This window comes from Megalobrama amblycephala, linkage group LG2 (genome assembly GCF_018812025.1).
Source record: "Megalobrama amblycephala isolate DHTTF-2021 linkage group LG2, ASM1881202v1, whole genome shotgun sequence".
NCBI lineage: Eukaryota > Metazoa > Chordata > Actinopteri > Cypriniformes > Xenocyprididae > Megalobrama > Megalobrama amblycephala.
In genome coordinates, this window is record NC_063045.1 from 26,863,212 (window position 1) to 26,889,222 (window position 26,011).

Consider the following 26,011-nt stretch of genomic DNA (forward strand, 5'->3'; position numbering starts at 1 on the left):
AACTGCACAATAAAAGATATACTCCCTGACATGTTATCAAAGGTTAATAGTTTGACTTGATAACCAGTTTATGAGGTCAGAGTCTCCAACAATGAAACAGCTTGTTTAGATGAAGCATTAAAAATTAGTTTTTCTTTACACATTAATAGCCCAGGGTTTGATTTTTACTTTCTTGTCCAGTTGATTCTGTGAAATAAGAAAAGTGATATTTAAGATTATTATCAAGAGCTGAAACAGATAAACCTGAAATATATTAAATGAATCAGATAATAAAATTATTTTATAAAGTATAAAGTAAATTGTATAACATTAACATATTATAGAAAGTAAAAACTACTTTGTAACTTTTTTATTTTATTATTATTAATATGAATTTTATTCACAGTGTTCACCCACCATCCTGGTAAAGCAGTCTTCACAGGCCATACGTATCTTTTCTGCAGTAGCAGGAGAAGAGAAAGGGAAAGTGTCGCTCAGGCCTCTCTCCCTCCGTGCAGCTGCAATCGCTTCTTTAATGGCAAAGAACAAAGTGCAGCCGAAAAACACAGGAGGCTCCCCGATCCCCTAAATATTTAAAAACAAACTTTTCAACCAATATTTCAACAATAATTAAAATTTCCACTCTGCATAAATATCCTGTTTTGCTCGGAAATATGTCAGATTACAGAAGTATAATAGGTTGGTTGCAAACGTTGTTTTATCTGTTTAAACGATTGAAGTCTGTTGTGAACCAGCTTGACTTGAAGAGTTTTGGCATCACAGAAGCCTAGACACAACTTTTGGTGTTTGTTTTGTCTGCAATTATCACTGAGGTAAATATTACTAGTTATTACTACTTGCCATTTATGTATACTTAAACGAATTTGATTTTGTTTCAACAACATATTGTGTTGACATTCAGGTTGTTTTTTTGTCTTACCTTAGAGGAGTAGATGGCGTGAGGATTGTCTGCATTGCTCAGCAGATGCACATTAAGCTGAGGAGGGACATCACACAGAGCTGGGATTTTATACTGAGAGGGACCCCTGGTCAACAACACCCCCTCAGGAGAAAAATTGAGCTCTTCTATAGTGTAGAGCCCAATTCCCTGGACGAAACCACCCTCGACCTGTAAACACACACAGTTTTACTACATGTATGGTGACTAATTTGCCAAATAATAATAATAATAAAAAAATATTATTTTATGCTTAATTTAAATTAAGACTATATATATATATATATATATATATATATATATATATATATATATATATATATATTCTGTGCAGTATGATTTTACACTTTTACAACCAAATTTATTATGTTTGCATCTAAGGTACAGTAAAAACAAATTACAAAAACCCAAATAATAAAAAACATATTATTTTTAAATTTAAGACTTTTTTCAAAAGAAATGTAGAAATTATATGTATATATTACACCCTAATTTACTATGTTTGCATCTAAGGTGCAATAAAAAAAAAACATATCTTTCTTACCTGTCCAACATCCAGAGCAGGGTTTATGCTCCGACCAACATCCATCACAATGTCAGTCCTAATGTTCTGTAAAATATAATTTCATAGCCCACAAAATTGATATTCAAATGTGAGTGTATGCACACATAACCTGAAAAAATTGCAGCCTTAAGAATCTAGGCAACTGACACATTACAGCTTATCTATCTTTACTAATAAAAAGTATCACAATACATTCCATAACCAAATTATAATGATATTTATAAATATAGATGATTAAAACAAGAAAAGCACCTTGTGATCGCCTGTCAAGCAGTCAATTTCCACCTCTGAGCAACAGGCACCGAAAGTAAAGTAATAGTATGCGTTGCCCTCACTCTTCTCCCAGTCAACACTGGTGTGGGGGCCCCTGTTATAAGTATATCATTTATTTATGTTATATATTTTATATTTACAATCAATTCTCTATCAAAATATCACATCACAAATAACTATTTTGTTGGATGCTCAAACATTTTACCATGAGGCTACGTTTTGCTACCACAAGGTAGATAGAACACTTACAAAAAGAAACCCGTTGCTGACAAACTGATCTTCTGGCAATATGCTTCCACCACCTGGAAACATGACAGCAGGTAAGTGATTCTCATTTGGCTGTCATTGTAACACCTTTAATTCACTTTTTATTATACGATTGAGTATTTGAATGTCACTCTTACTAACCAGTTGCTGCCAGGTGTATTGGGGATGTTTCTTAATGAGTGGCTCCAGACGTCTCATTAGTTTCTCACAACCATTCTACATGGAAAATATTACATTTTCTGTCGTGAAAAAAACACATGTAAATACTTGTAAAACACTTGTAAAAGGTTGACTGTCACTATACCTTGACCGCCATTCCGACAGCATCCGTGCCAAAGGACGCAGCAGATGGTGCAGCATTGGGCACGTTTCCTGTGCAGGTCTCCTTGATGTGGATTGAAGACATTGGAACCTTCAAAATGCGACTGGCAATCTACGATTTGACATGAAGATTGACATTATCTTGTAACTGGCATGTTTCATGTGATGTACATTATGTATTTAGATCTATTATTTGACACTGAGACTCAACATACCTGTATGGCTTTTGTGTTGATACCTTGACCCATCTCAGTACCCCCATGAGAGATGAGAACTGATCCATCTTTGTAGATGTTCACCAATGCTGCTCCCTGAAGAGAATACCAAGAAAATTTTTCAAGATTGGATGGTCTTCATAGTCGTGTTGACTAATACCAAGTTAAAATGTTTTAAAGTGATCGTTCATACCAGACTGCAAACTCCATTTTACAGTGGTGGTCAGAATTATTGGCACCCTTGGTAAATATGATCAAAGATGACTGTAAAAATAAATCTGCATTGTTTCACATTATGAAATAAATGTTTTTCTTCAAAACACGTTGGCCACAATTATTGGCACCCCTAGAATATTTATGAGTAAAATATCTCTGAAGTATATTCCCAGTCATATTTAAATTTTTTTAGCACTCCAGGGTGGTCACAAAGGGTGGTCCAGCCATGACTTCCTGTTCCACAGGAGTACAAACATGAGGAAACACAAAGGCCAAATTCCCTTAATCATTCATCATAATGAGTGAAACCAAAGAATATAGTTCTGATGTGCAGCAAAAGATTGTTGAGCTTCACAAAATAGAAAGTGCCTGTAAGAAAATAGCTAAAGCATTGAAAATCCCCATTTCCACCATCATTAAGAAGTTCCAATTAACTAAAGATGTTAAAAATCTGCCTGGAAGAGGACGTGTGTCTAAATCGTCCTAATGCACGGTGAGGAGGAAAGATTGAGTGGCCAAAAGACTCTCCAAGGATCACAGCTGAAGAATTGCAGAGATTTGCAGAGTTTTGAGTCTCGGAAAGCCTAAAAAAATGATCAGACAGCACCTACATCCCCATAAGTTGTTCGGGAGGGTTTCAAGAAAAATCCTCTGCTCTCATCCAGAATCAATCTCCAGCATATTCAGTTGTCAGGCAAGACTGGAACTTCAAATGGGGCAGACTTCTATGGTCAGATGAAACTAACAAAAGAGCTTTTTGGCAGCAAACCCACCAGATGGGTTTGGTCCACACATGGATAAAAAGTTCCCCATGCCCACGGTTAAATATACTGCTGGATCTTTAATGTTGTGGGCCTGTTTTTCTGCTGGAGGTCCTGGACATCTTGTTCAGACACATGGCATCATGGATTCTATCAAATACTAACAGATAAAAAAATAAAACCCTGACCGCTTCTGCTAGAAATCCAGTAATGGGCCGTGGTTGAATCTTCCATCAGGACAATGATCCAAAACAAACATCAAAACCAACACAAAAATGTGTCACAAAAATGAGCACAAAATTAAGCTTCTGCCATGGCCATCCCAGTCCCCTGACCTGAACCCTAAAGAAAATGAGTGCAGTGAACTGAAGAGAAGAAGCACCAACATGGAGCTGGGAATCTGAAGGATCTATAGAGATTCTGTATGAAGGAATGGTCTCTGATCTCGTCAGATGTTCTCCAAACTCGTCAGGCATTATAGGAGAAAACTCAGAGCTGTTACCTTGGCAAAAGGAGGTTGCAAAAAGTACTGAATAAAAGGGTGCCAATAATTGAGGCCAACATGTTTTGGAGAAAACCATTTATTTCATAATGTCCCCCCACTTTCAATTCTTTTCCTTCAATGAAAGGTTAGATTTTTGCTAATTTAATGAATTAAAGATCAAAAGGATAAACAATGCAGATTTATTTTTATAGTCATCTTTGATCATATTTACCAAGGGTGCCAATAATTCTGACCACCACCATATGTGCAATCTCACAAGTTTTCACCCACCTGGTTATAGAAGCCCTTGGAGAATCCAATTCCAAACTTCAGTGGGACAATGGAGATCCCTCGCTTCTTCCAGTGGTTGTTGCCGTTAAACTGCTCGATGGACAGGCATCGACGGGTATAGTTGGATTTCTCCAGACACTCGTTCCAGCACCGCACCATGTCATTGGGGGAAAAGAGCTGCTTGTGATGGGTGTAGCATTTCTCATCCTTGTACAAGTTGATGTCTCTCACCTGTAAAGTAGATTTTTTTGTGGGTTTTTTTTTCCAGAGAGCCGGGAAAAAGGCTCATCAAGGTCCAGAATAATCTCACTTCAGCAAATTTATGATAGCAAAAACTGACACTTATTACAAGGACTATCAGAAGCAACCTCAACAACTCAACATCATGAATCAACATAAAATATTTCTCAGATTTCTAACCATTAAAACACTGTTTGAAGTCTGTTTAACAAACTTGTTCTGTCCAAAAATGACCCACCTGATGTGCAGACAAGCCACACTTCACAGCCACCTCGTGTAGCACGCTTTCAATGATAGTCAACCCTTGAGGTCCACCAAAGCCACGGAAGGCTGTATATGAGGGCAAGTAGGTCTTGCACACCAGTCCACGTCCACGTAGATTTGGGATCTTGTAGCCATTATCCATGTGAAGGAGCGCCTTCTCCATGATCTGGTAGGAAATTACAAAAAGTTAAATGGTATGTGACTCGAAGACTGACCTACCTAATGGGAATTCAAGGTAAACTTAGATCCATGACCGTTTATCTCTTTGCAAGACTTGCTAACAGATCCTTATCAGAATTAACTCATTTGAATTTAAATATTTCATCAGAGATTGCCCATTTATAAATGTTAAATTTGACTGAAAAAGTCTGAAAAACCAACATACAAAAGAGGATTCATCCAGAGTGCATCCTCCATTACTGTAGTACGTGATGTCAGCAGCCAGGATTGTGCCATCATTCATGTATCCAACCTGTTGGAAAAAAGTGGGACTTAAGCTGCTGTGATGCACAGTTGTCCAGTGATGTCAAAAATACTATTACCCATGATGCCAAAATACCTTGTACTTCCCCAAGAAAGGGGACCTGCCACTGGTGATGAGCATGTCATCTCCACGTTCTAGTACACATCGCACAGCACGGCCAGTCCTGTGGATTGATTTTGAGTGTACAGTCATTACTTAGCATTGTTTTTGAAGTCTGCTTTTTATTTTACAAAAAAATAAGTAATGACACTTATAATGATATGAATCAAAAATGTTTTTTCTTTGCATTTGGCCTCTAAATAAAGTTTTTTTTTTAAGAAATCTTCTACTGTAATGTGTGTGAGCTCCTCTCCTCGTTGAACATACAAAAATAAGTAAACAATATGCTTAAATATAAGCTATAAAAGCAAATAGACATAAGCACATGCCATTCTAAAAAAGTTACACAAATTAAAAAAAAGTTTAATTTTGCCATACTTGTAAGCGGCTGTAGCAGCGATGGCGGATAATGATGCAATCTTCATGACTTTACCACCAAATCCACCTCCCAGCCTCTTCACATGACATGTGATCTTATTGGAATCAATGCCAAGAGTAATGCCCACCACTTCCTGTTGTTTAAAAAAGTAAATCATGCCAATACTTGAGTAAGAGTATGTAAATAGCACCCTTCTGTTATGTTTTTATGAACTTATTTCATGTTTCACTCTCTGTTTTTTTTAAAGTTTATTTGGTTGATTTAAGCAGATTTACATGAAAATATTAATGTTTTTATACTAAATCATATTCATCAATGTACAGAATGTCCATGGGGTAATACAGACCTGAGTATAAGCTGCATGCTGACTGGCAACAAAGAGCTCCATTTCACTTGCCTCTCCCTTAGGAATTGCAATCAAGCCCTGAGTTTCCATGTAGAAGTGTTCCTGGCCACCCATATACAGCTCACCTGTGACATTTTATAAAAAAATAAATTATTCGCATTGTATTGAAAATTTTCAAAGAACAGTTTAAAAAAGATTTCTGTATGAAGAGATTTAGATTTTATATGGTTTCAAATCAAGGATTCATATTTAATTGTACACACCTTCCAAAATGTGGTCTGCTTTCTCAAACCCTTCTTCCACATTTCCTCTTTCCAGTTTTCTCTTGGGGTCAAAAAATGACTGGTGTTCTATGGCCTCCTGAATAAAAAAGGTTGTGGTGTTAGCAGGATAAGGTATAAGTGCTCTCAAATTTTTACAGTTTTTCTCAATTGCTTTGGCTCAATTCTCAAATGAGACTTTTTTCCTCAACACAATAAGTTCAGGTCTCTGAACAATTAGTTTCTTGTTTACATCAGATTTGGATTTCTTTATTTAAGCAAGCTGCATGTGTTTTGGCACGTGTGCAAAAGAGTAAGTACAATTGTCTACAATTTGCACAACATCTAAATGCACTTGATGATTCTCAGTGAAACTGTTAAACTCTTCACAACTTCTAAACATTCTTTCATTGTATAAGCCTTCACATGCAAAATGATCCATTCAGTTATCAAAATCTGTCAGACATGCATGTATATTCCATATATGACATGACCTATGACATGGGATATTTGTAATGTCTGCTGAATGGGCAAATGGTCTGCCATTCTAATGAAATAGGAATCACAATCTTACCAATCAACCAATGAAGTTTGGAAGCATACAGTGCTATATGGAGTTTGCCCAGCACAATCACAACCATTTTTGAACATGCAGGAAAGTCTAAATCCCTAAACAGCAACAACTGTTTATTTTTGTAGAAATGTGTTACATATAAACTGAAAATACACAGTTGCTTGTTGTGGAAAAGCAATAGGAAGATATATAAGAATGTGTGGTGTTAGGAGAAGACATACTGAAATAGAATATACACTGTACTTATTTTTTTTATGTTAGTACATAGTAGATAATGGCATCTACAATAGTATAAAGTGTGACCAATTGTCTATTTTCTTTTTGCGTAATACAGTATTGACTTTTTTTACCTCCTTTAAAGCATGAATTAAATGTTTTGGGTAACTACATTTTGCAGACATGCAAAAGAGTTCTGATGTTCCAGCGAACAGTTGTAACAATTGCACTTACTGTTTTAAAGAATGTTTAGGCTGTTTCGAAAAATATGCCAAAGCGATTGAGAAACCCTGTAATGTGATTTTGTTTAGAATTACCTCTATAGTGAAAAAGACAGGTTGGATGTCCTGGTAAGTAATGGCCACCTGCTCAGCTGCTTGTTTGGCTTGTTCTCTTGTCTCGGCCACAATAGCTCCAATAATCTGCCCCACACAGATGACCTGGAAAGAGCAAACAGACAAGACACATTACACTGTACCTGAAATGCAAAAAAAAACATTACTAAGTAGTTAGAACTGTTGATGAATATTTAAGCTTGAAAACATCTCATCTGAGGTAGGAATCATTTAGTATTCAGATGTTTCTCTAAACTAGAGAATATTTATTGCGGTACCTCCTCTTGTGCAAAAAGCTCCTCTGGGTTGTTGAACCAGAGTCTTCGATTCTGACCAGGAACATCCTTAGCAGAGATGAAGGTGACCACTCCAGGAATGGCCAGAGCCACTGATGCATCTATAGAACTGAGAGATTTGGATTACACCGCAAAATTAAAAAATCCATCAACCTGATGAATGAGTTAGTTAAACAAGCTTGTGTACCTCCTTTAATTCTGAAAGGATTTCAACATGGAGTGCACTCCCTTTAGTTAAACACATTAGTCTCTAGACACTACCCATAATCCCACAGTACACCCACCTACTCAGGTGAATATAAAGTCCAGACAGAACAGATCGCAGACATCTGGCCTCAGCACAAGATCATCCTGAACATCTCTACGCACTGAGGACACAACATGGACACAAGAGCCTCCCTCTCCATTCTGCTGCTGCTGTTTGGCATCTCCCAGGCGTCTCCTCTCATGGTAAGATCCAATCTAGTCTCTCTCTCAAATTATTAACACTCCTCAAATGAGTTGTTTTAAACATCTCTATTTCTACCACCAGGAGCAGATGTTTGAAGGCGTATTTGTATCAGAGCCTGAAACTGTGGACATCACCACACGAATTTTGGACACCAACAATGGTCAGGCACCTTGTAGATTTCTATAAAGCCAGTAAATGGTCACATTTCCAAAAAGTGATTGAGGCTTTGTGTTATTTCATCAATATGTTTCTCTTTAAATACAGGATCATCTGAAGTCTTGATTGAAGGAGATCTGGTCTTTCCCAAAACCAGAAATGCTCTCTACTGCTTGAACAACAACTGTTTCTGGAAGAAAAACGCGAACAACGTAGTGGAGGTCCCGTACATAGTGAGCGCTGAATTCTGTACGTGAATCTCCTTCATTCGTTGAACATAACTATGATTCATTTAGATGCCATTTTAAACCCGTGGAACCTTTTGTTTGCAGCCAATTCCGACAGATCTGTGATTGCGAACGCCATGTCAGCCTTTCATGCCAAAACCTGCATCCGCTTTGTGGCCAGATCATCTCAGACTGACTACATCAGTATTGAGAACAAAGATGGGTGAGAACAATCATACAAAATAATCAGGACTCTCTTTTACAACAAAAACATTAAATCAGATATGTAACCCCTTTATTTCCTCTCTCCTCTCAGGTGCTTCTCTTCTCTAGGTAGAACTGGTGGCAAACAGGTGGTCTCCCTCAACAGGCAAGGCTGTGTGTACACTGGCATCGCTGAACATGAGCTGAATCATGCCCTGGGCTTCTACCACGAGCATACCAGGAGTGATCGTGACAAATACGTCAAAATCAACTGGGAGAACTTGTCTGCTGATATGTCCTACAACTTCGAGAAACAGAACACCAACAACCAAAACACTCCATACGACTACGACTCCATCATGCACTATGGAAGAACAGCCTTCGCCGTCCAGCCTGGGCTGGAAACCATCACTCCCATTCCTGATGCAACTGTGGAAATCGGACAGAGGCAGGGACTGTCCAACATCGATATTCTGAGGATCAACAAGCTATATGGATGCTAAAGATGAGTTTTATGTGTACATGGTGTGTCGGATTATCTAATGTACTTTATGTTCCCATAAAAAAATAATAGAATAATGTGATCTTTGTCAATTAACTGTGTTAAATTTCTGTAATATGTGGCTGAGTAGGAAGAAATTCAAGATAATAAAAATACTGAACAAACAGTAAAATGTGGATGTTTTTATCTTTAACCGTTTCCTCACCATTAACAGAATTTTCCATCATTTATGAGACAATGCTGTCCTGCCATTGACAGAATTTCCTGGCTTTCCCTGTTTTCACTGTTAAATGGTAGAGGGCATTATTACCCATTTTTTATAATAGTACTGAATCTCCTGATCAAAACATGTAAAGAAGAAGCAGAAACAAGTGGTAGCATATGTAAGCAGATACATATGTAAAATAAAACGATCATCAATATTAAACAGCATATAAATCAAAACTGCCTAAGGTCGCTAAATAAAATGTCGACCCAGAATGAGCTATAGGACTGCCCTAGTGAAAAATAAATATACTTAATTATATTTAAAATACATTTGTTTCATAATAAGTATTCTAAAAAACACATTGACGTGTCTATGTACTAACTTAAAAAACAAACAAACAAACAAAAAAAAAAAAACACTGTAAATGTAGTTATTTCTTCGTACACTACAAATTCATTTGTAAAGTAGTAGACCTTTCACAAATGCATATTGGGGAAGGATGAAATATATTCAAGAAAGCACACTAGCTAGGTTCTTAATCCCATCTACAACATGTTTGAAAATTGTTAAACTTGATTATCATGATGTTCTCTGACCACAAAAAATACTATAAATATGAACTACAAATGCGCACACACACACATATATATCTATGATATATTAACCCATTGTATATATAATATAAACTAACAGGACAAAACCTTTGAAAGAGGATGCTCACTTCATATCACCCCAATGACATGTTCATATTCATTCATCCCAAAAACCAGTCTCTGTAAGGGATAAATGAGTCATCTTAAGATCCTGTAGCTGTATGAAGGCCATATTAATGTTTGTCTGTGGGGATTGTTTGTATGTTGTCATATCATTAAAGTAAACAAGGCCGCTGTATGAGTTCTCACCTAAGACTATGGCACAAGAGATAACATCACATTCTGTGTATTGATATTTGTTTGTTTGTTTGCATTTGTTTGTTCCCTTAAAGTATCCATCTTAAGTATTGTAATAATATGATGTTCACTGTTCTCCAGATAAGTGAGTTAAAGGTATGGGGGTTTCTGTAAAATATCAGTAAGCTGTGCCATTATTTATAAAGATTACTTTAGTGTATTTGAAGAAAAATAATGATGCCATTGGCACACTTCAAGTTTACTTGGAATGCCATTGCGATGTGTTTTAAAAATTACTAAATGTAAAAGATAGTATGACTTCAGTTTGTTATCAGTATAATATTAATGTATGTTCAACACTCTTAGAGTGTAACTGAATTGCAATTGTAACGTCACCAAAATACATTTTAAGTTTATGCTGACTAAATTCTGCATTTCAAATCTTAAATACAAGAGTAGATATTTAAAGTGTACTTAAGTATACTTGGATTAGTTCCACTTCAGCACAAACAAGTATATTCGATACAACTTTAGTTGAACTTCAGCACTGCTTTTAGGCAACAAAAAACATTTAGTACAAAATTAGTTGTTCCAATTTGACAGACTTTAAGTATACCAATTTATAGTGTGCCACAAATACATTTAGTTATTCTAAAGTAAATACGAATAAATCATTGTGAATATGATCCAGTATTTGACATATTGTGGGGGCCATGAAACTTTTTTTTTTCAAAAATGCTGGCACTGTCTGGCAACTTAAAAAAAAAAAAAAAAAAAAAAAAACACTGGCAGGGAAAGACTTAAAATAAAATAATTTCATAAATTATCAAAATACGTAATTGCCTACATCTCCTCACATAGTTTGGATCGTTTGGATCCAATGACACATGCTAGCCTGAAAAGGTGTATGCTGATTGACATAACAAAGGCAAAGCTTACAACAGATTGTCAAATGTAAGCTCCAGGGCAGAGCAAATCATCGCCTACTCTTGGTCAACACCCAAATTCTCTTATTTTGTTACAAATAACAAGTACAACTGGATTCCACTAAATCACTTAATTCCCCTCCCCATTTTAACAGTATTATGAAGTTTTTAAAATGTAAACCTCAGAGTGCCCTAGTGAAAAAAAAAGTATACTTTATTGTATTTTAAATATATTCCCTTTTTCTATAGTACACTGCAAATATACTAACAAAAAATGTACTATCATTAAATATATAAAAAGTATATTAGTATCATATTTTCACAATGCAACTTTTAACACACTTTAAAATAATTGTACTTTAGTATATTTTCTAAAAAATATATTTTAGAAAAATATACTTGAAGTGTAAGTTCAGTTTATTTTTTAAAAGTGTATTTATTTGCACTTTATAAAAATATATTTGAGGTATATTTTAACAGTGTGCTGAAAATGATCATTGTAACAATGCACTGAAAGTATATTTAAAAAAATACATTATTTAATATCCTGAAGTTGTATCTAATGTTAAACTTAAGTATATTTTTAAGTTTACTTCTTCATCCTTGAAATTCATTATATTACTTGTGCTATTTATTTCAGTATGAATGCATTACAAGCCCATTTAGTATATGCAGTGTAGCCTATACAATTTCCAAATATGTGTAAATGTTTATTAAGTTTACACTGGCAGAATCATTTTACAATCGTACACACAAATCTATATTAAACAACACACCAGCAGCACAAGTAATGTAAAAAAATATGTCGAGTGGTTAAACTTGTTAAACTCTGTGACCAATCAGATTTTGTTGCTCACTGCCTTCAGCCAATCAGAGCTGCTGAATCCCCTCGCTCAGTGACTCAGGTGAAGTATAATGTCGCAATGTATAATTTATTTAATAAAACACTGAAAGCGCAATACATCGCTCAATCTTGGGGATTCTGACCAGTTCAATCAAGTGACATCGCAGCCTGACCGTGATGGCGACGACAACCGGCTAATCTAATGGCCTACGCGATCCTGAAAGAACCGGAGAAAAGTGCTGCTATTGGGAGGAGAGTTGTAGTCTACCAGTTAACAAACTTTATTTTATTTTCTTTAAGAAACGGAGAGCGATATTTCGGCTTGAAATCTCCTTTTTGAGTTTTTGTGTGGTGGTTTATGGTACATGTTTGTATGCAGCACCAAAACATTCATATGATTGGTCAAATCGGTCCGTATTCTGTACGATATTAATTCATAAAGTGTTTTATGCTTGACTATGTACCGAAAACAATATCGACATGCCATTCTGATACAGTTCCCTGCTGCTAATCCTCATTTACTGTTCAAAAATAGTATTGGTTCAATATAGGATTCAGACAGACTATTGTAAACGTGAATAAAGAGTTGAACATGCTGTCTTATATCTTTGGTATATTCTGTCAACAGATGCTGTTCTTCACGAGTCTCTGCGGTCATCATTGTGCCATCAGACACAGTGAGAAGCTCATCAGAAAATGAAATATAATATGTAATTTGTATTTGTGTATAGAGGGTCACCATTGGTCCAATATATATATTTTTTTCTTTAATGAAAAACATGGTAAGTTTTGCTGAATCTAAGTTTAAATAAAAACTATTGGATTTGTCAATGAAATATGTCTCTTCATTAGTGATGTTCTTACATTTTATTTATTTTAATGGCCTTGAAAACAAATGCATTCAACTTTGGGAAAATGTGTTAAACTGTATTTAAATAGTAGCACAACTGTATTGTGTGAGATTATGTAATTCAAAGTACAGTAGTCAACATTTGAAGTGGATCAGAAAAGTTAGGACAACTTTGATTAAAGGTTTTGATCCGCTTCAAATGTTGACTATATTATACAAAGTATAAGTAATAACAAAGTGTATTGTTATTGACTGCAAAGTGTGTAATGTTTAATATTTGGAATAAGTCAAAGGTACTGAGCATACAGTATATAGCCTACTATTACCTGTAAAATAATATATTCAGTGTATATTGCTTGTGTTTTCTGAAGACACTCGTAATTATTTTGCAATGTACTTAAATCACAAATAAAGTGTACTTATAACACAAAGTGTACTCATAACAGAAATAAAGTATACTTATAACACAAATAAAAGTATACTTATAACACAAATAAAGTATACTTATAATACAACGTATATTATAACAAAAAATATATTTTAACACAAATAAAGTATACTTATAACACAAATTAAGTACACTTTAATATCACTAATCAAGCATGTAATTAGTCCCTATGCAGACATATACTTAAAGTGTACTAAGTATACTTGAAGTTAGTTCCAATTTAGCACACATAAGTATACTAAATATACTTAAAGTTGTATTTTAATACTACTTAATTTCAACTTAAATATACTTAGTACAAAATTAGTTGTTTCAAAATAGCACACTTTAAATGAACTAATCATTAACACACTTGAAATATACTAATAATTAGTCTTGCTGCAAGTATACTTAGTATACTTTTTTTTCACTAGGGTGGGCGAGTGAGAAAACTCTCTGCACGTCACTGAGCATGACACACTCTCTAGACATAAAATACCCATCATATTCATGCATACATCAACTTGACTAGGTGTCTGTAATTAGATAGTAAAGTCATGAATGTTACTATTTTGCAAAAGTAACTTCAATATTATAGTGAAAGTTTACCAAGAAATGGGCTACTGTACTCGTGCCAGGAAAAGAAAAATTAAAATAGTTATAGAACTAAAGAAATATTGGGCACAATTAATTGGTCCTATAAAATGAAATGCACTTAAATGAATACTAAAGAAAATTCTAAATCATGATGAGCTAGCTAGAATATGACCTCTACTCCACAATTTATGATGACACATATGCTTTTGTTGTTGTTTGTGTTGATCTGTCTCAAAAAAGCATTTAAAGTGTTTGGGACACTCCTTGTATAATACAGTTTTGGGGCTCTTAATACAATCCAAAAATTGTATTTGTTCATTTCAGTGGATTAGTGAAACAATCTGTAAATTCTCTGGTTGTGCAAGGTTTGGATTAACAGGTGAGTTTCTTAGTTACCTCCCTTTGGACAGTAAGGCTCAACCCCTGGTTGACCCACCTATACAGGTGAATTTAAAGTTCAGGTTCAACACCTTGCAGACACCAAATTTCAGTCCAGGAGCATCCTGAACATCTCTACACTAAGGCAACATGGACCCAAGAGTTTCCCTCTCCATTCTGCTGCTTCTCTTTGGCATCTCCCAGATGTCTCCTGTCAGGGTAAGACTCTTTCTAGTCTCTCAAAGCACTTATATGAAGAACTTTTCTCACAAGAGTAATGTTTAACTTTTCTTTTTTCATAATCAGAAGACTGGCCATCACAATGGGTTCTCACCCATACCTGGAAATGTGGACATCACAACAAAGATTTTGGAGTCCAACAATGGTCAGGCAACTTGTAGATTCCTGTAAAGCCAACAATGGGTTTCATAAAATAGGGGAATATATCAAAATTATGGTTGAACGTGCACATTCTGAGAAATTTCATCAAAATATTTTTCTTTAAATACAGGATCATCTGAACACCTGATGGAAGGAGATCTGCTGTTTCCCAAAACCAAAAATGCTCTCTACTGCTACAACAACAATTGTTTCTGGAAGAAAAACTCTAGCAACCTAGTGGAGGTTCCTTACATAGTGAGCAGTGAATACTGTAAGTGGATCATCTTCATTCTTTTAGCATGTATGTAAATCGTAATAAATTAAAAACTTGTGGTACTTTTTGTTTGCAGCCTCTAGTGACATCTCAGTTATTCAGAACGCCATGTCCACCTTTCACAACAAAACTTGCATCCGCTTTGTGGCCAGATCATCTCAGACTGACTACATCAGTATTGAGAACAAAGATGGGTGAGAACAATCATACAATATAAATTTAACTATTTTACAATGTGTAAGTTTTTCTTAACAGATTGATGATATATAAATTCTCTTTTTCTATCAGGTGCTACTCTTATCTTGGTAGAATTGGTGGCAAACAGGTGGTTTCCCTCAAAAGAACCGGTTGTGTGTATCATGGCATCATTCAACATGAGCTGAATCATGTCCTGGGCTTCTACCACGAGCAATCCAGGAGTGATCGTGATAAATATGTCAAGATCAACTGGGAGTACATCCCTACCAATCAGGCCTCCAATTTCCAAATACAGAACACTAACAATCAAAACACCACATATGACTACGGCTCCATCATGCATTATGGAAGAACAGCCTTCACCAACCAGACCGGGAAGGAAACCATCACTCCCATTCCTGATGCGACGGTGGAAATTGGACAGAGGCAGGATATGTCTAACATTGACACCCTGAGGATCAACAAGCTGTATGGATGTGCTGTTTGAGATCATTTAATATGGTTTATCTATCCTTAGATGAATAATGTAATGAGGTGATGGTCTTTGTCTTTTGATGGTTTTAAATTTTTGTTCAACCTTGTGGGGGAAAATAAAGCTAATTAAACTTCAAGATGAAACATGGGCCTCATACTTGTAATTCTTATTTTATCAAAGAATGAAATTTTCTAAAAGCTTGAATTTTCAAAGTGCCCAAGAATGCTTTTTCACAAGATGTAATATAAGTTTAAGGTGTCCCCTGAATGTGTCTGTGAAGTTTCAGCTCAAAATACCCCATAGATTTTTTTAAATACATTTTTTTAACTGCCTATTTTGGGGCATCATTAACTATGCACTGATTTTTTCAGCGCGCCGCCCCTTTAATTCGCGTGCTCCCTGCCACACGAGCTCTTGATTATATTACAGCACATTTACAAAGTTCACACAGCTAATATAACCCTCAAATGGATCTTTACAAGATGTTCGTCATGCATGCTGTATGCATGCTTCGAATTATGTGAGTAAAGTATTTATTTTGATGTTTATATTTGATTCTATATGAGTTTGAGGCTGTGCTCCGTGGCTAACAGCTAATGCTACACTGTTGGAGAGATTTATAAAGAATGAAGTTGTGTTTATGAATTATACAGACTGCAAGTGTTAAAAAATGAAAATAGCGACGGCTCTCTTGTCTCCGTGAATTCAGTAAGAAACGATGGTAACTTTAACCTCATTTAACAGTACATTAGCAACATGCTAACGACACATTTAGATAGACAATTTACAAATATCACTAAAAATATCATGCTATCATGGATCATGTCAGTTATTATTGCTCCATCTGCCATTTTCGCTGTTGTTCTTGCTTACCTAGTCTGTTGATTCACCTGTGCAGATCCAGACTGGCTGGCTGCCCTTGTCTAATGCCTTTCATAATGTTGGGAACATGGGCTGGCATATGCAAATATTGGAGCGTACACCCCGACTGTTACGTAACAGTCGGTGTTATGTTGAGATCCGCGTGTTTTCCAGAAGTCTTTTAAACAAATGAGATTTACATAAGAAAGAGAAAGCAATGGAGTTTGAAACTCAATGTATGTCTTTTCCTCTTGTTATTCAACTATGCCAAGGTAAATTAAAATTTTGAATCTAGGGCACCTTTAAGTGATTTAGTGGCAATAACTAAAAATAATCATGCTAACATTAGAGCCAATATATCTGCAAAGTGCAAAAACTGCCCCCTTCACTGAACAAACATGCTGTAGCCTATATTTAGGCCTATATTAAAATCATATTATTACAATATTTCAGAGGGATACTTTAAGGGAACAAAACAATTATCAATACACATAATGTGATGTTATCTCTTGTCCCATAGTCTTAGGTGAGAACTCATACAGCGGCCTTGTTTACTTTAATGATATGATAACATACAAACAATCACCATAGACAAACATTAATATGGCCTTCATACAGCTACGGGATCTTAAGATGAGTTGACTCATTTATTCCTTACAGAGACTTTGGGATGAGAGTTTTTGGGATACAGAGTTTTTGGGATGAGTGAGCATGGACATGTCATTGGGGTTATGAAGTGAGCAATCTATTTTAAAATATTAGATATACAATGTGTGGGTGTATATTATATATAGATATTTGTGTGTGTGTGTGTGTGTGTGTGTAGGTCATATTTAAAGTATTTATTGTGCTCAGAGAACATCGTGATAATCACGTTTAACAAGTTTTAAACATGCTGTAGATGGGATTAAGAACCTAGCCAGTGTACTTTCTTAAAGATTAATATATATTTCATACTTCCCCAATTGTAAAAGTTATACTACTTCACAAATTAATTTAGTGTACTAAGTTTGTGCTTGATGGAAGCATGAAATAACTACATTTACAATGTATTTTTAGTTAGTACATAGACATGTCAATGTATTTTTAGTATACTCCCTCTCCGTTCTGCTGCTGCTGTTTATCTATTTTTGTTTTTAAATGTATTACTTCATAAATAATAAATAATAAATTCCACTTACATGATCTTTGCATGAGCCCTGGTGCTGGTTACCATGAAAGCAAACAGTTCCCCTTTAACAGACGGGATGTCATCATAATACACAGCTTCTCCTGTAGTCTGTTGAAGGGCTGCCTGGTGTACATTGGGACGTCCCACTGGGTCACTAGAAGACTGAGTCTCTGGTACAAGCTGTAATTTAAATTGTAATGAGAATGTTTTTGTGATCAGCCTGACTTGATTTGACAACTCAAGCTTGACTTTGGGCTGCTTACCTGGAAAGAGTGGTTTCCTTGTGGTACCTCATTTTTGAAGGGTTTTAGTGCACTGAGATACTCTAATGGCAAATCATTCACAACAACCTCCTTTAGCCATAAGAGAAACAACAAAACAATTTAAGCATGAAATAAATTGTAAATTGTAAAAAAAAAAAAAAAAAAAAAAGAAAAGTAAATTGTCCCACTTTTAAACTAATAATTACATCATCCTACCCTTTGTTGGAGTTCCAGCAGCACTTGCATGTAAAACTTGAAAAAGAAGCTGAGTACTAGAGCCTTGCGATACTCCTCCCGTCCACCAGGGGCAGAAGGGGGCACAGAGATTTCTTCTTCTAAGAGCTGTGTTCCCTCTACCAGAAGTTTCTCGTCCCATTTTCTGCCAAACAAACAAATAATGTTTATTGAATGGAATGTATACAATGCAGCTAAGATGTAAGATTTTGCATTTCTTTAATGGTTCCTTGTTGGCTTTTCTTTTTCTAGCCAATGTATTTGATACCTTCAATAATACACTGTAGTCTGTTCTCTCATATACAAGATTCTCGGAAATTAATTATTTATTTAGGCCTTGAGATGGCTATACCTTCCCATCAGCTCTTTACAGGTACGTCTGGCTTTTACCAGAGTCGGACCCACACCTCCATAAAAAATATCTAGATGCTCCACCACATTTGAGTCATGACTGAACACCACTCTCATGCCAGCGTTCACTATGGAGAAGGCAAACTCTCTGCGCTGTGCCTGACGAAATGCTGTCACAAACTCCCACTGAAAAACACAGACATTAGTAATTAGCTTTTCAAAATGGCAAGTGAATTCATAGTGCAATTGTGGTTTTAAAGAAATGACAATGGAATTGTCAGAAGAAGAAAGAAAAGTCTTTTAGGGCAAAGTTTATTTGTTGAATCTTGACATAGTTTTGTAATATTAAGTAGGCTTCCTCCATTTTAAAGTATGTACCACTGTTGAGTGAGGAATGTCAATAGCCAGTAGAACCTCATCTGGTCTTAGAGCTGTTTTACCAAAGTCTGTGAAAAACTCCTCACTCAGACAAATCTCTCGAGCACCATCTATATTTAAAAACAAAGGAACAAAAATGTAATTCTCATAAAAAAAAAAAATACCATATTTATTTTCCATATTTAATATATTGGCAACTGAGAAATAATACAAAAAGGCAGTTATGCCGTATGTCCACCAAAGGTATTTTTTCCCCGAGATATTTTCTTAATTGTTTTCAATGGAAGTGCCTGGTTTTTTAAAACACCAGCAGCATGACAAGGCACTGAGTGTCTATTTTTTTTCGGTCGCCGAGAGTTGAAGAATGTTCAACTTTGGGTAAAACACAGCGTTCATCACTTTCATTTTTTACCCAGCTGTCAAGTCACAACGGAGGAGGGATGGGACAAATACCACAGCAACCAACCACCACATTCTGCTGGGAAATCTGATACTAACACTTCCATGAATATTTACACGTATATAGCACATATAGTGTCTCATCTGAAAAAAAATGCTGTGCTGCCAAAACACTCTCAAGCGCCTACATCATGGCATATTCAGAAGAGTGCTGGAGTTTTCATCTGGCTCAAAATACTTTGGGTGGACACACAGTCTTACAGAAAATTATATAAATGCAACATTTACAAATAAAGTCCAAATATACTGGCATTACCATTGGAAACAATGTGTAGCGTACACTCCGCTGCTGCGAGAATGCTGCTCAGGTCATATTTGGGGTTGGCGCTCAGGATATTTCCACCGATGGTCTTTAAATTCCAACATAAACAAAACTGTAACATGTAGACAACTGTTTTTCTTAATTCCTCACAGTGATTTGTTTTTGTTACTCACAGCCATGTTGCGTATTTGTTTGCCAGCCAAGCACTGTAAAGTCTGAACGAGGGCCTGGTAAACCTTGCTCTTTTCTGGGCCAAGTTCCTCAATTTCTCGCAGGAGGACGTCCTTCAAAACAGACAAACTGCATCCTGCCCCTACAGTTATGCCTAAATAAAACCGTGTTGTTGAATTTACTTTGGGCTTCAATAATTACTAATTAACCATGAAATAGAGATGTATTGTTTGTATGTGATTTACTATTGTTTTGGCATTTGATAGCTCGAAGTTCTGGAATGCTTCCACCATAGATCACTAAAGGATTGAAGGTTCCCTTCAGATTCATCTTCGGCCCTATAAGAATCAGATAGGTTGGTAGGTCAGTGGGTGGGTGTTAGGTAGATAGGTAGGTAGCTGATCTTCCTCTTGAAACCAACCTATGGTTGTGTTTCCAACCAATAGAGGTGCATTGGGGTATTCAGCTTTCAGCCTGATTAAATCTTTCAGATCCACTGGGGAAATCCACCTGACCTTTTTGCCCTGGAAACAAAGTTGTTCAGCTTTTTCCTTTCCCATAATCTGTTAGAAAGAAGGGATATAACAAAAATTAGTGTCCTGATCTGATTAGTTACCACAAGAACACAAATGGTTTGCTTACCAGTAACTCTGGGGGAAAGATCAAATCCTGAGTTGGGTCGAGTGGTAAGACATTATCCATGCTGAAAAGATTTCCAGATATCTACCAAAAGTAGCAGACACGTTACTATAATTATGTGAACTACTCTAATTAGTGCTTAAAAGTAAAGGGTGTTAAAACTCGGGTCGGGTCATTGCCCTTTAATAAAATAATAAAGTCACATTTAATATGTATAGGCAATTGAATGCATTTCTGTGGCTCATAATGACTTACGTCAGATTCGTTGTTGTGGGAATTTCTGCTTTCCATGCAACAATTTCCATTTCCGTCACCATTCTGGCAAGATATTGGAGTCTGGAAAAATTTGGATCACATCGTTAGCACATGTTTGTTTCCTTCAGTCGAAGTCAAAAGTTTTAAAATTTTTTTACATGTACTGATTTTTACTTATGTTTTTTTATTTATTTTGTATTAAAAGTTAAAAGTCATTACACAGAATGTTTTAAATCCATCAATTATTGGTCGATATCCAGTACAACGACACAGGTTCCCTTAGATGAGAGAAAATGGAATGTTAAACGTGTTTATCACATCTTAATTTTCAAAAATTAAATTCAATTTGTGATTTTTTTTTTCTTTACCTCCCAGTGTCTCTCGAATGTCCTCCATGGTGGGATGTGGGTTGTTTCTAAGTAATGTGTACATGGACATCACCATCCCAGGAGTACAAAACCCACATTGAGACCCATGAGCCTTTGCTATACGCTCCTGATGAAAAAAAAAAAAAATCTACATGGGTTGTTCTGGACTACCTATTTAAAGAACCTTTGAAAGCTGATTTCTAGTTTGTCTCTGAGGGAGAATCAAGTACCTGAACAGGATGTAGCTTAGTCTTAGTACTTCCAATGCCCTCAACAGTCACCACCGCTGCACCATGCAGAGCACAAATGGGCTGCAAACACGCATTTACCGACCAGTGACTGAACAACAGGTTAAGGGTTATGAAACATCAAATTATTGATGACTTTTGTATTTTTGAAAAAAAAAAAAAAAGAAAAAAAAAAAACCTCTATAGTGTAAACAGTGCTGGGTAGATTACTTACAAATTGTATTCTGTTACTGATTCCAAATTACACAACAAGAATTGCAGTTAGAAACAAAATCCATTACATTACACATTTTAGGTAATATAATCTGACTACTTTTTGATTACTGTTAGATTACTTTTGACCTAACTCATTTATCACATTGAATTGAATAAGATAATACTGTACCATGTTAAAGTACAAAGAGAAAGAAAAGATAATTCTGTTTTCAACAAGTGCATTAAAAGTGCAGTAAGTAGATTTTGAACAACACTGTTGGAAATTGTTGATATTTGAAATCAACCCAAATAAACCCACCCCTTTCTTCATTGCTCTGCCTCCAAAACTCACACTCCAATCCTAACCACCCTGCTCCGAGTCGGTCTCAAACCCTGGCCGTCTGCTGCTGGCACGCGAGGGGAATGCACTACCAATGACGGTAAACACCTCATTCTCATCAGTCATCAGTGTGCAGTAGTTTAACAGCAAAAATCTCACTATCTGGCCACACGTAATGCGAGTGGATGTCTGTTTATCACAGCTGACTGCAACAAAATGCTTCAAGTAAAGCACAGCTGATGAACGAAAGATAAGGAAGCACAAAAAAATTAACATACACTACACAAGAGTAAATACAAAGTGTTCATTGTTAGTCGCAAACAGCACAGCAGCTCCAGACAATCAAAACTGTATTACTCACATGAGAAGCAGGATCAAAGCAGCCTCCATGTCTGTTTTCAGGCCTTCCTGCTTAGCTCTCTCCAGCACTGGAAAGCTTTTCTAATATATACGCGGGTCCTGAAGCACTTGCCCAGTCATAAACCTTCATTCCAATTATATTCTTTTGAGCTCTTTTGTATTGTGTCCCATCTCTTGTTCTGCAGTTTTTTTCTTATTTTCAAATCTCCCTCTTGCTTGTTCTCTATCCTCGACTGACATACCCCCTCTATTGCTGATTGGTTAGACGTTTGTTGTTGGTGTCGACTCGACTAACTTCCAAACAGTGCAGTTGAAAAAATACATACCCCACCTTTAAACATTACATTATGTCAGGGTTTCCCAAGCTGGGGTTCTTGAAGGAACTGCAGGGGGTTTGTAAGTTTAACGAAAAGCTAATAATTAAATCTGCAGTATGTAACTTTTGCACTCTAGCGGTTAATAAATAAAACTGCATGTGTCTTGTGTAAAAATATTGTATCTGAAGCTACTTCTCTCTGTTTATGTCTATGATGACGAGACACACAGGTACGATAGTTCCGATAGTTCTGCAAATGATAGTTCCTTTTGTTTGATTGTTTCATATAAAGGTTTTATGCGGCTATTTATGTTATATGAGTAAAAGATACAGCACAGTGTTCTGAATAGGGTCGTATCTGGACAGCATCACAGTGCAGGCCCCACATCCTCCTCCACCACAGCCATACTTTGTGCCTGTCAGACCCACTGAACACAAAAAAAACATCTTAATGCCTTTCCAATAAGAATGCAACTATATTTTTAATCAAATAAATGCAGCCTTGCTGTGTGTGTGTGTGTGTGTGTGTGTGTGTGTGTGTGTGTGTGTGCATTTTTGTGACATAAAGACACAAATGACATGGGTATGACATAGGTATTACAAGGAGACGGTGACTTATGAGGACATTACCCTATGTCCCCATTTTTCAAAAGGCTTATAAATCATACAGAATGAGTGTTTTTGATAAAGTAAAAATGTACACAGTTTTCTGTGATGAATAGGTTTAGGGGTAGGGTTGGTGTAGGGCAATAGAAAATATGGTTTTTACAGTATAAAAACCATTACGCCTATGGAATGTCCCCACAATTTACAAAAACAAACCTGTGTGTGTGTGTGTGTGTGTGTGTGTGTGTGTGTGTGTGTGTGTGTAGGCCTATACAGTATTATTTTGATAAAGTTTGTCATATGGCAGTTACCATACCTTTCCTTCGCAGGTAAGCCAATAACATCTCTTCTGGATCAGCATTCTTCTCTACTATCTTTAAATAAAAATAGCAAAAACATAAACTGACTGCCATTGCTCAAATATCATGTTATAACATCAAGCCAAACACTTTTAAACACAGTTTATATCCTGGAATTCTGAGGAAAAAAAGCAGAAATGTGAGATGTAAACTCGCAATTGTGACCCTTCGCAGGGAGTTTGATTGACAAGCGATCTAACCGATCATAATGCCGAATCAGTAATTTTCTTCCGACAAAGCAGTCAGGAGTTAGAAGATTAACCTCGTTAAACTTAAACTTGAAAAATGGTGTGTACTGACGTCTTTCCGCGGTTGTAACAACATTCATTCTGATGTTCTTTCATGTTTATTTGATGCTATAAATGAACTAGTAGGAAGAGATGATCGGTTGACGAGCTGCTTGAGCTGAGGCACTACAGCAATTCTGTCACGACACATTAAAGAGCCACAAAACGGTTTTTATTGTTCGAATTTCTTAAAAAAAAAAAAAACACTACACAGCTTTAAAGCATGGGACTTTGTTTAATATCATAATTATACCTTGACAAAGGCTTAATTGTGCCAAAATGTTGGTGAATAAAACTTTTTGCAAGTGAGTGTGTAGTCATATCTTTCATATATTGGATTTATCTTTCTTGGATTGCACCTCGGACGGAGTGTGTTCGTTTATGGTTTGATAATATTATAAGTAACCTTTGTCTTGTCTGTTGACGTGTTGTCAGTAATGTATCCTCTTTGCTCCGCGATGTATTTTTCACTGCGTGTGGCGTGACAGCGTCACGGCTTGTCGGACAAAGCAACAGTAACTAAGGGGGGCGGGTCTTTGCGTAGGGTCAATTATGTTTTAAATAGTTTTTTTTTTTTTTTTTCCGTGGCAGAAACAAGCTTCCATATACAATAGAAAAGTGTATGCGTGTGTGACAGGGACAAACACATAATGGACTGTGTGTAGCATAGAAAATCATTTTCATGGCATCAAACATGAGAGGAATAAAGATTTTGTTTGGCTGCCCGCTGACTGTCATGTGCCACACTTCAGACATGCATGTTTAGTCACACCATTTCCTGCTGGTTATGTTTAAGTTAGTATGTAGGCCTACTTTGAATATGAGAAAACTTATAATAAAATGTTTAATATTCTAATATATTTTCTAATATTTATTATTATAAGTAATAATACCGAATGTATCACAGCTTTCCTTCTTTAGTAGCAACTTGAAAGCTAATTTCATATTGTACACTTATTTATGAACTAACACAACATAAAAGCCATATATTGTTAAAAATTATGAGCAAAAAACAAACAAAAAACAAAACAAAAAACAAACAAAAAAAAACAATAAGACAATGAAAAGTCAGTCATTTCAAGAACATTTTGTCATTTTAAAAACATCCGTGCCATACATTTCAGATCTGTAAACATTTAAAATCAGTATCTGTAATATAATCATACCTTCTTGCCATTAACGTAGAAGACAAGCTCACTGTTCATGAATAGAGATGACATGATGAGTTGAGAAGGATCGTAGTGCTCTGTCACTGGAGATGCTCCTGGTTTACTGACCATTAGCTGAATGTGAGCTGAATGACTGACTGACATCACATGTTAAACGCTCAACGGGTTAATAATTTGAGAGAGAGACTAGATAGGATCTTACCATGAGAGGAGACGCCTGGGAGATGCCAAACAGCAGCAGCAGAATGGAGAGGGAGGCTCTTGTGTCCATGTTGTGTCCTCAGTCTGTAGCGATGTCAAGGATGCTCCTGTGCTGAGGTCTGATGTCTGCGAGCTGTTCTGTCTGGACTTTATATTCACCTGAGTAGGTGGCTCCACTGGGGGATTATGGGTAGGGTCTTAGTGTCCAGAGTCTAAAATGTGTGCCTAAAGGGAGGAAGCTCTGACCCCACCTGTTGGTCCAAATCTTTGCACAATCATAGAATATACCTCAGTTTGTTTATCTAATTCTCTGTAATGGACGTGCTTTAGCTTTTGGACTTCACCACATGCCCTAACACAGTAATATAGAGGGATGGTCCACAATACATTTCACGAGTTCGTTTCCTCATAAAATCTTTAAGCTAATAAGGTTACGCGTATTTGGCTTGCTGTCCGCTGTGGAGGGGCTCGAGGAAGCAGCTTCAATTCGAGCTTGGATACACCCCCCAGGGACTACTAGTACCTGGAAGAGGAGTACGATAGATGAGATGCCTAATTTATGTGGTGGAGTTGGGGAGGTGGAGGGATATCGAAACAACTGATGCCAGAGCAGGGTGAGTAGCTGCTTATATGCTCTGGATGTAATTGAAAGATTAGGGTTCCCTCCTCTTGATATTATGTTTGAGTTTCACTAATTGAACGATTAG

The 26,011-nt window shown here is 36.3% G+C and overlaps 3 protein-coding genes across 4 annotated transcripts; 2 read left to right on the forward strand and 1 right to left on the reverse strand.

The window, feature by feature from the left end:
* Positions 1-45: 45 nt before the first annotated feature.
* On the reverse strand, positions 46-25,247 carry aox5 (aldehyde oxidase 5). The gene is made up of 35 exons (XM_048168725.1): positions 25,101-25,247; positions 23,605-23,662; positions 23,014-23,110; positions 21,454-21,562; positions 21,224-21,350; positions 21,075-21,133; positions 20,856-20,936; positions 20,604-20,684; positions 20,383-20,524; positions 20,207-20,299; positions 19,964-20,115; positions 19,785-19,878; positions 19,070-19,179; positions 18,693-18,877; positions 18,323-18,485; positions 18,107-18,196; positions 17,854-18,023; positions 7,806-7,932; positions 7,510-7,632; positions 6,406-6,502; positions 6,143-6,267; positions 5,796-5,929; positions 5,394-5,481; positions 5,220-5,306; positions 4,809-5,000; positions 4,331-4,561; positions 2,579-2,674; positions 2,347-2,475; positions 2,184-2,258; positions 2,025-2,077; positions 1,755-1,869; positions 1,482-1,547; positions 920-1,108; positions 397-564; positions 46-186 (listed from the first exon to the last, which is right to left on the reverse strand). Exons 1-35 carry the CDS (start codon positions 25,245-25,247, stop codon positions 136-138), a joined length of 4,104 nt encoding a protein of 1,367 aa, XP_048024682.1. The 3' UTR covers positions 46-135.
* On the forward strand, positions 8,114-10,162 carry LOC125254227 (hatching enzyme 1.2-like). 2 transcript variants are annotated; one of them, XM_048168760.1, is made up of 3 exons: positions 8,114-8,273; positions 8,356-8,880; positions 8,974-10,162. In XM_048168760.1, the coding sequence occupies exons 2-3, from the start codon at positions 8,714-8,716 to the stop codon at positions 9,362-9,364; spliced, it is 558 nt and encodes a 185-aa protein (XP_048024717.1). In that variant the 5' UTR covers positions 8,114-8,273; positions 8,356-8,713; the 3' UTR covers positions 9,365-10,162. The 2 variants fall into 2 exon arrangements, with proteins under 2 accessions (XP_048024717.1, XP_048024707.1); XM_048168750.1 differs by having other exon boundaries at positions 8,114-8,880.
* Positions 13,957-15,917, forward strand: he1.3 (hatching enzyme 1, tandem duplicate 3). The gene is made up of 5 exons (XM_048168774.1): positions 13,957-14,702; positions 14,790-14,868; positions 14,995-15,135; positions 15,215-15,332; positions 15,427-15,917. The coding sequence occupies exons 1-5, from the start codon at positions 14,634-14,636 to the stop codon at positions 15,821-15,823; spliced, it is 804 nt and encodes a 267-aa protein (XP_048024731.1). The 5' UTR covers positions 13,957-14,633; the 3' UTR covers positions 15,824-15,917.
* Positions 25,248-26,011: the final 764 nt, after the last annotated feature.

Bases quoted from the DNA above. Each gene is read 5' to 3' on its own strand.
- LOC125254227 (XM_048168750.1), top strand. From the start codon at position 8,714: ATGATTCATTTAGATGCCATTTTAAACCCGTGGAACCTTTTGTTTGCA. The intron at 8,881-8,973 runs GTGAGAACAATC...CTCTCCTCTCAG, and splicing joins AGTATTGAGAACAAAGATGG to GTGCTTCTCTTCTCTAGGTA.
- he1.3 (XM_048168774.1), top strand. From the start codon at position 14,634: ATGGACCCAAGAGTTTCCCTCTCCATTCTGCTGCTTCTCTTTGGCATC. The intron at 14,703-14,789 runs GTAAGACTCTTT...TTTCATAATCAG, and splicing joins CCCAGATGTCTCCTGTCAGG to AAGACTGGCCATCACAATGG. The intron at 15,136-15,214 runs GTAAGTGGATCA...TTTTGTTTGCAG, and splicing joins CATAGTGAGCAGTGAATACT to CCTCTAGTGACATCTCAGTT.
- aox5 (XM_048168725.1), bottom strand. From the start codon at position 25,247: ATGTCAGTCAGTCATTCAGCTCACATTCAGCTAATGGTCAGTAAACCA. The intron at 7,633-7,805 runs GTACCGCAATAA...TGCTCTTTCCAG, and splicing joins AGCTTTTTGCACAAGAGGAG to GTCATCTGTGTGGGGCAGAT. The intron at 565-919 runs GTAAGACAAAAA...TTAAATATTTAG, and splicing joins ACGCCATCTACTCCTCTAAG to GGGATCGGGGAGCCTCCTGT.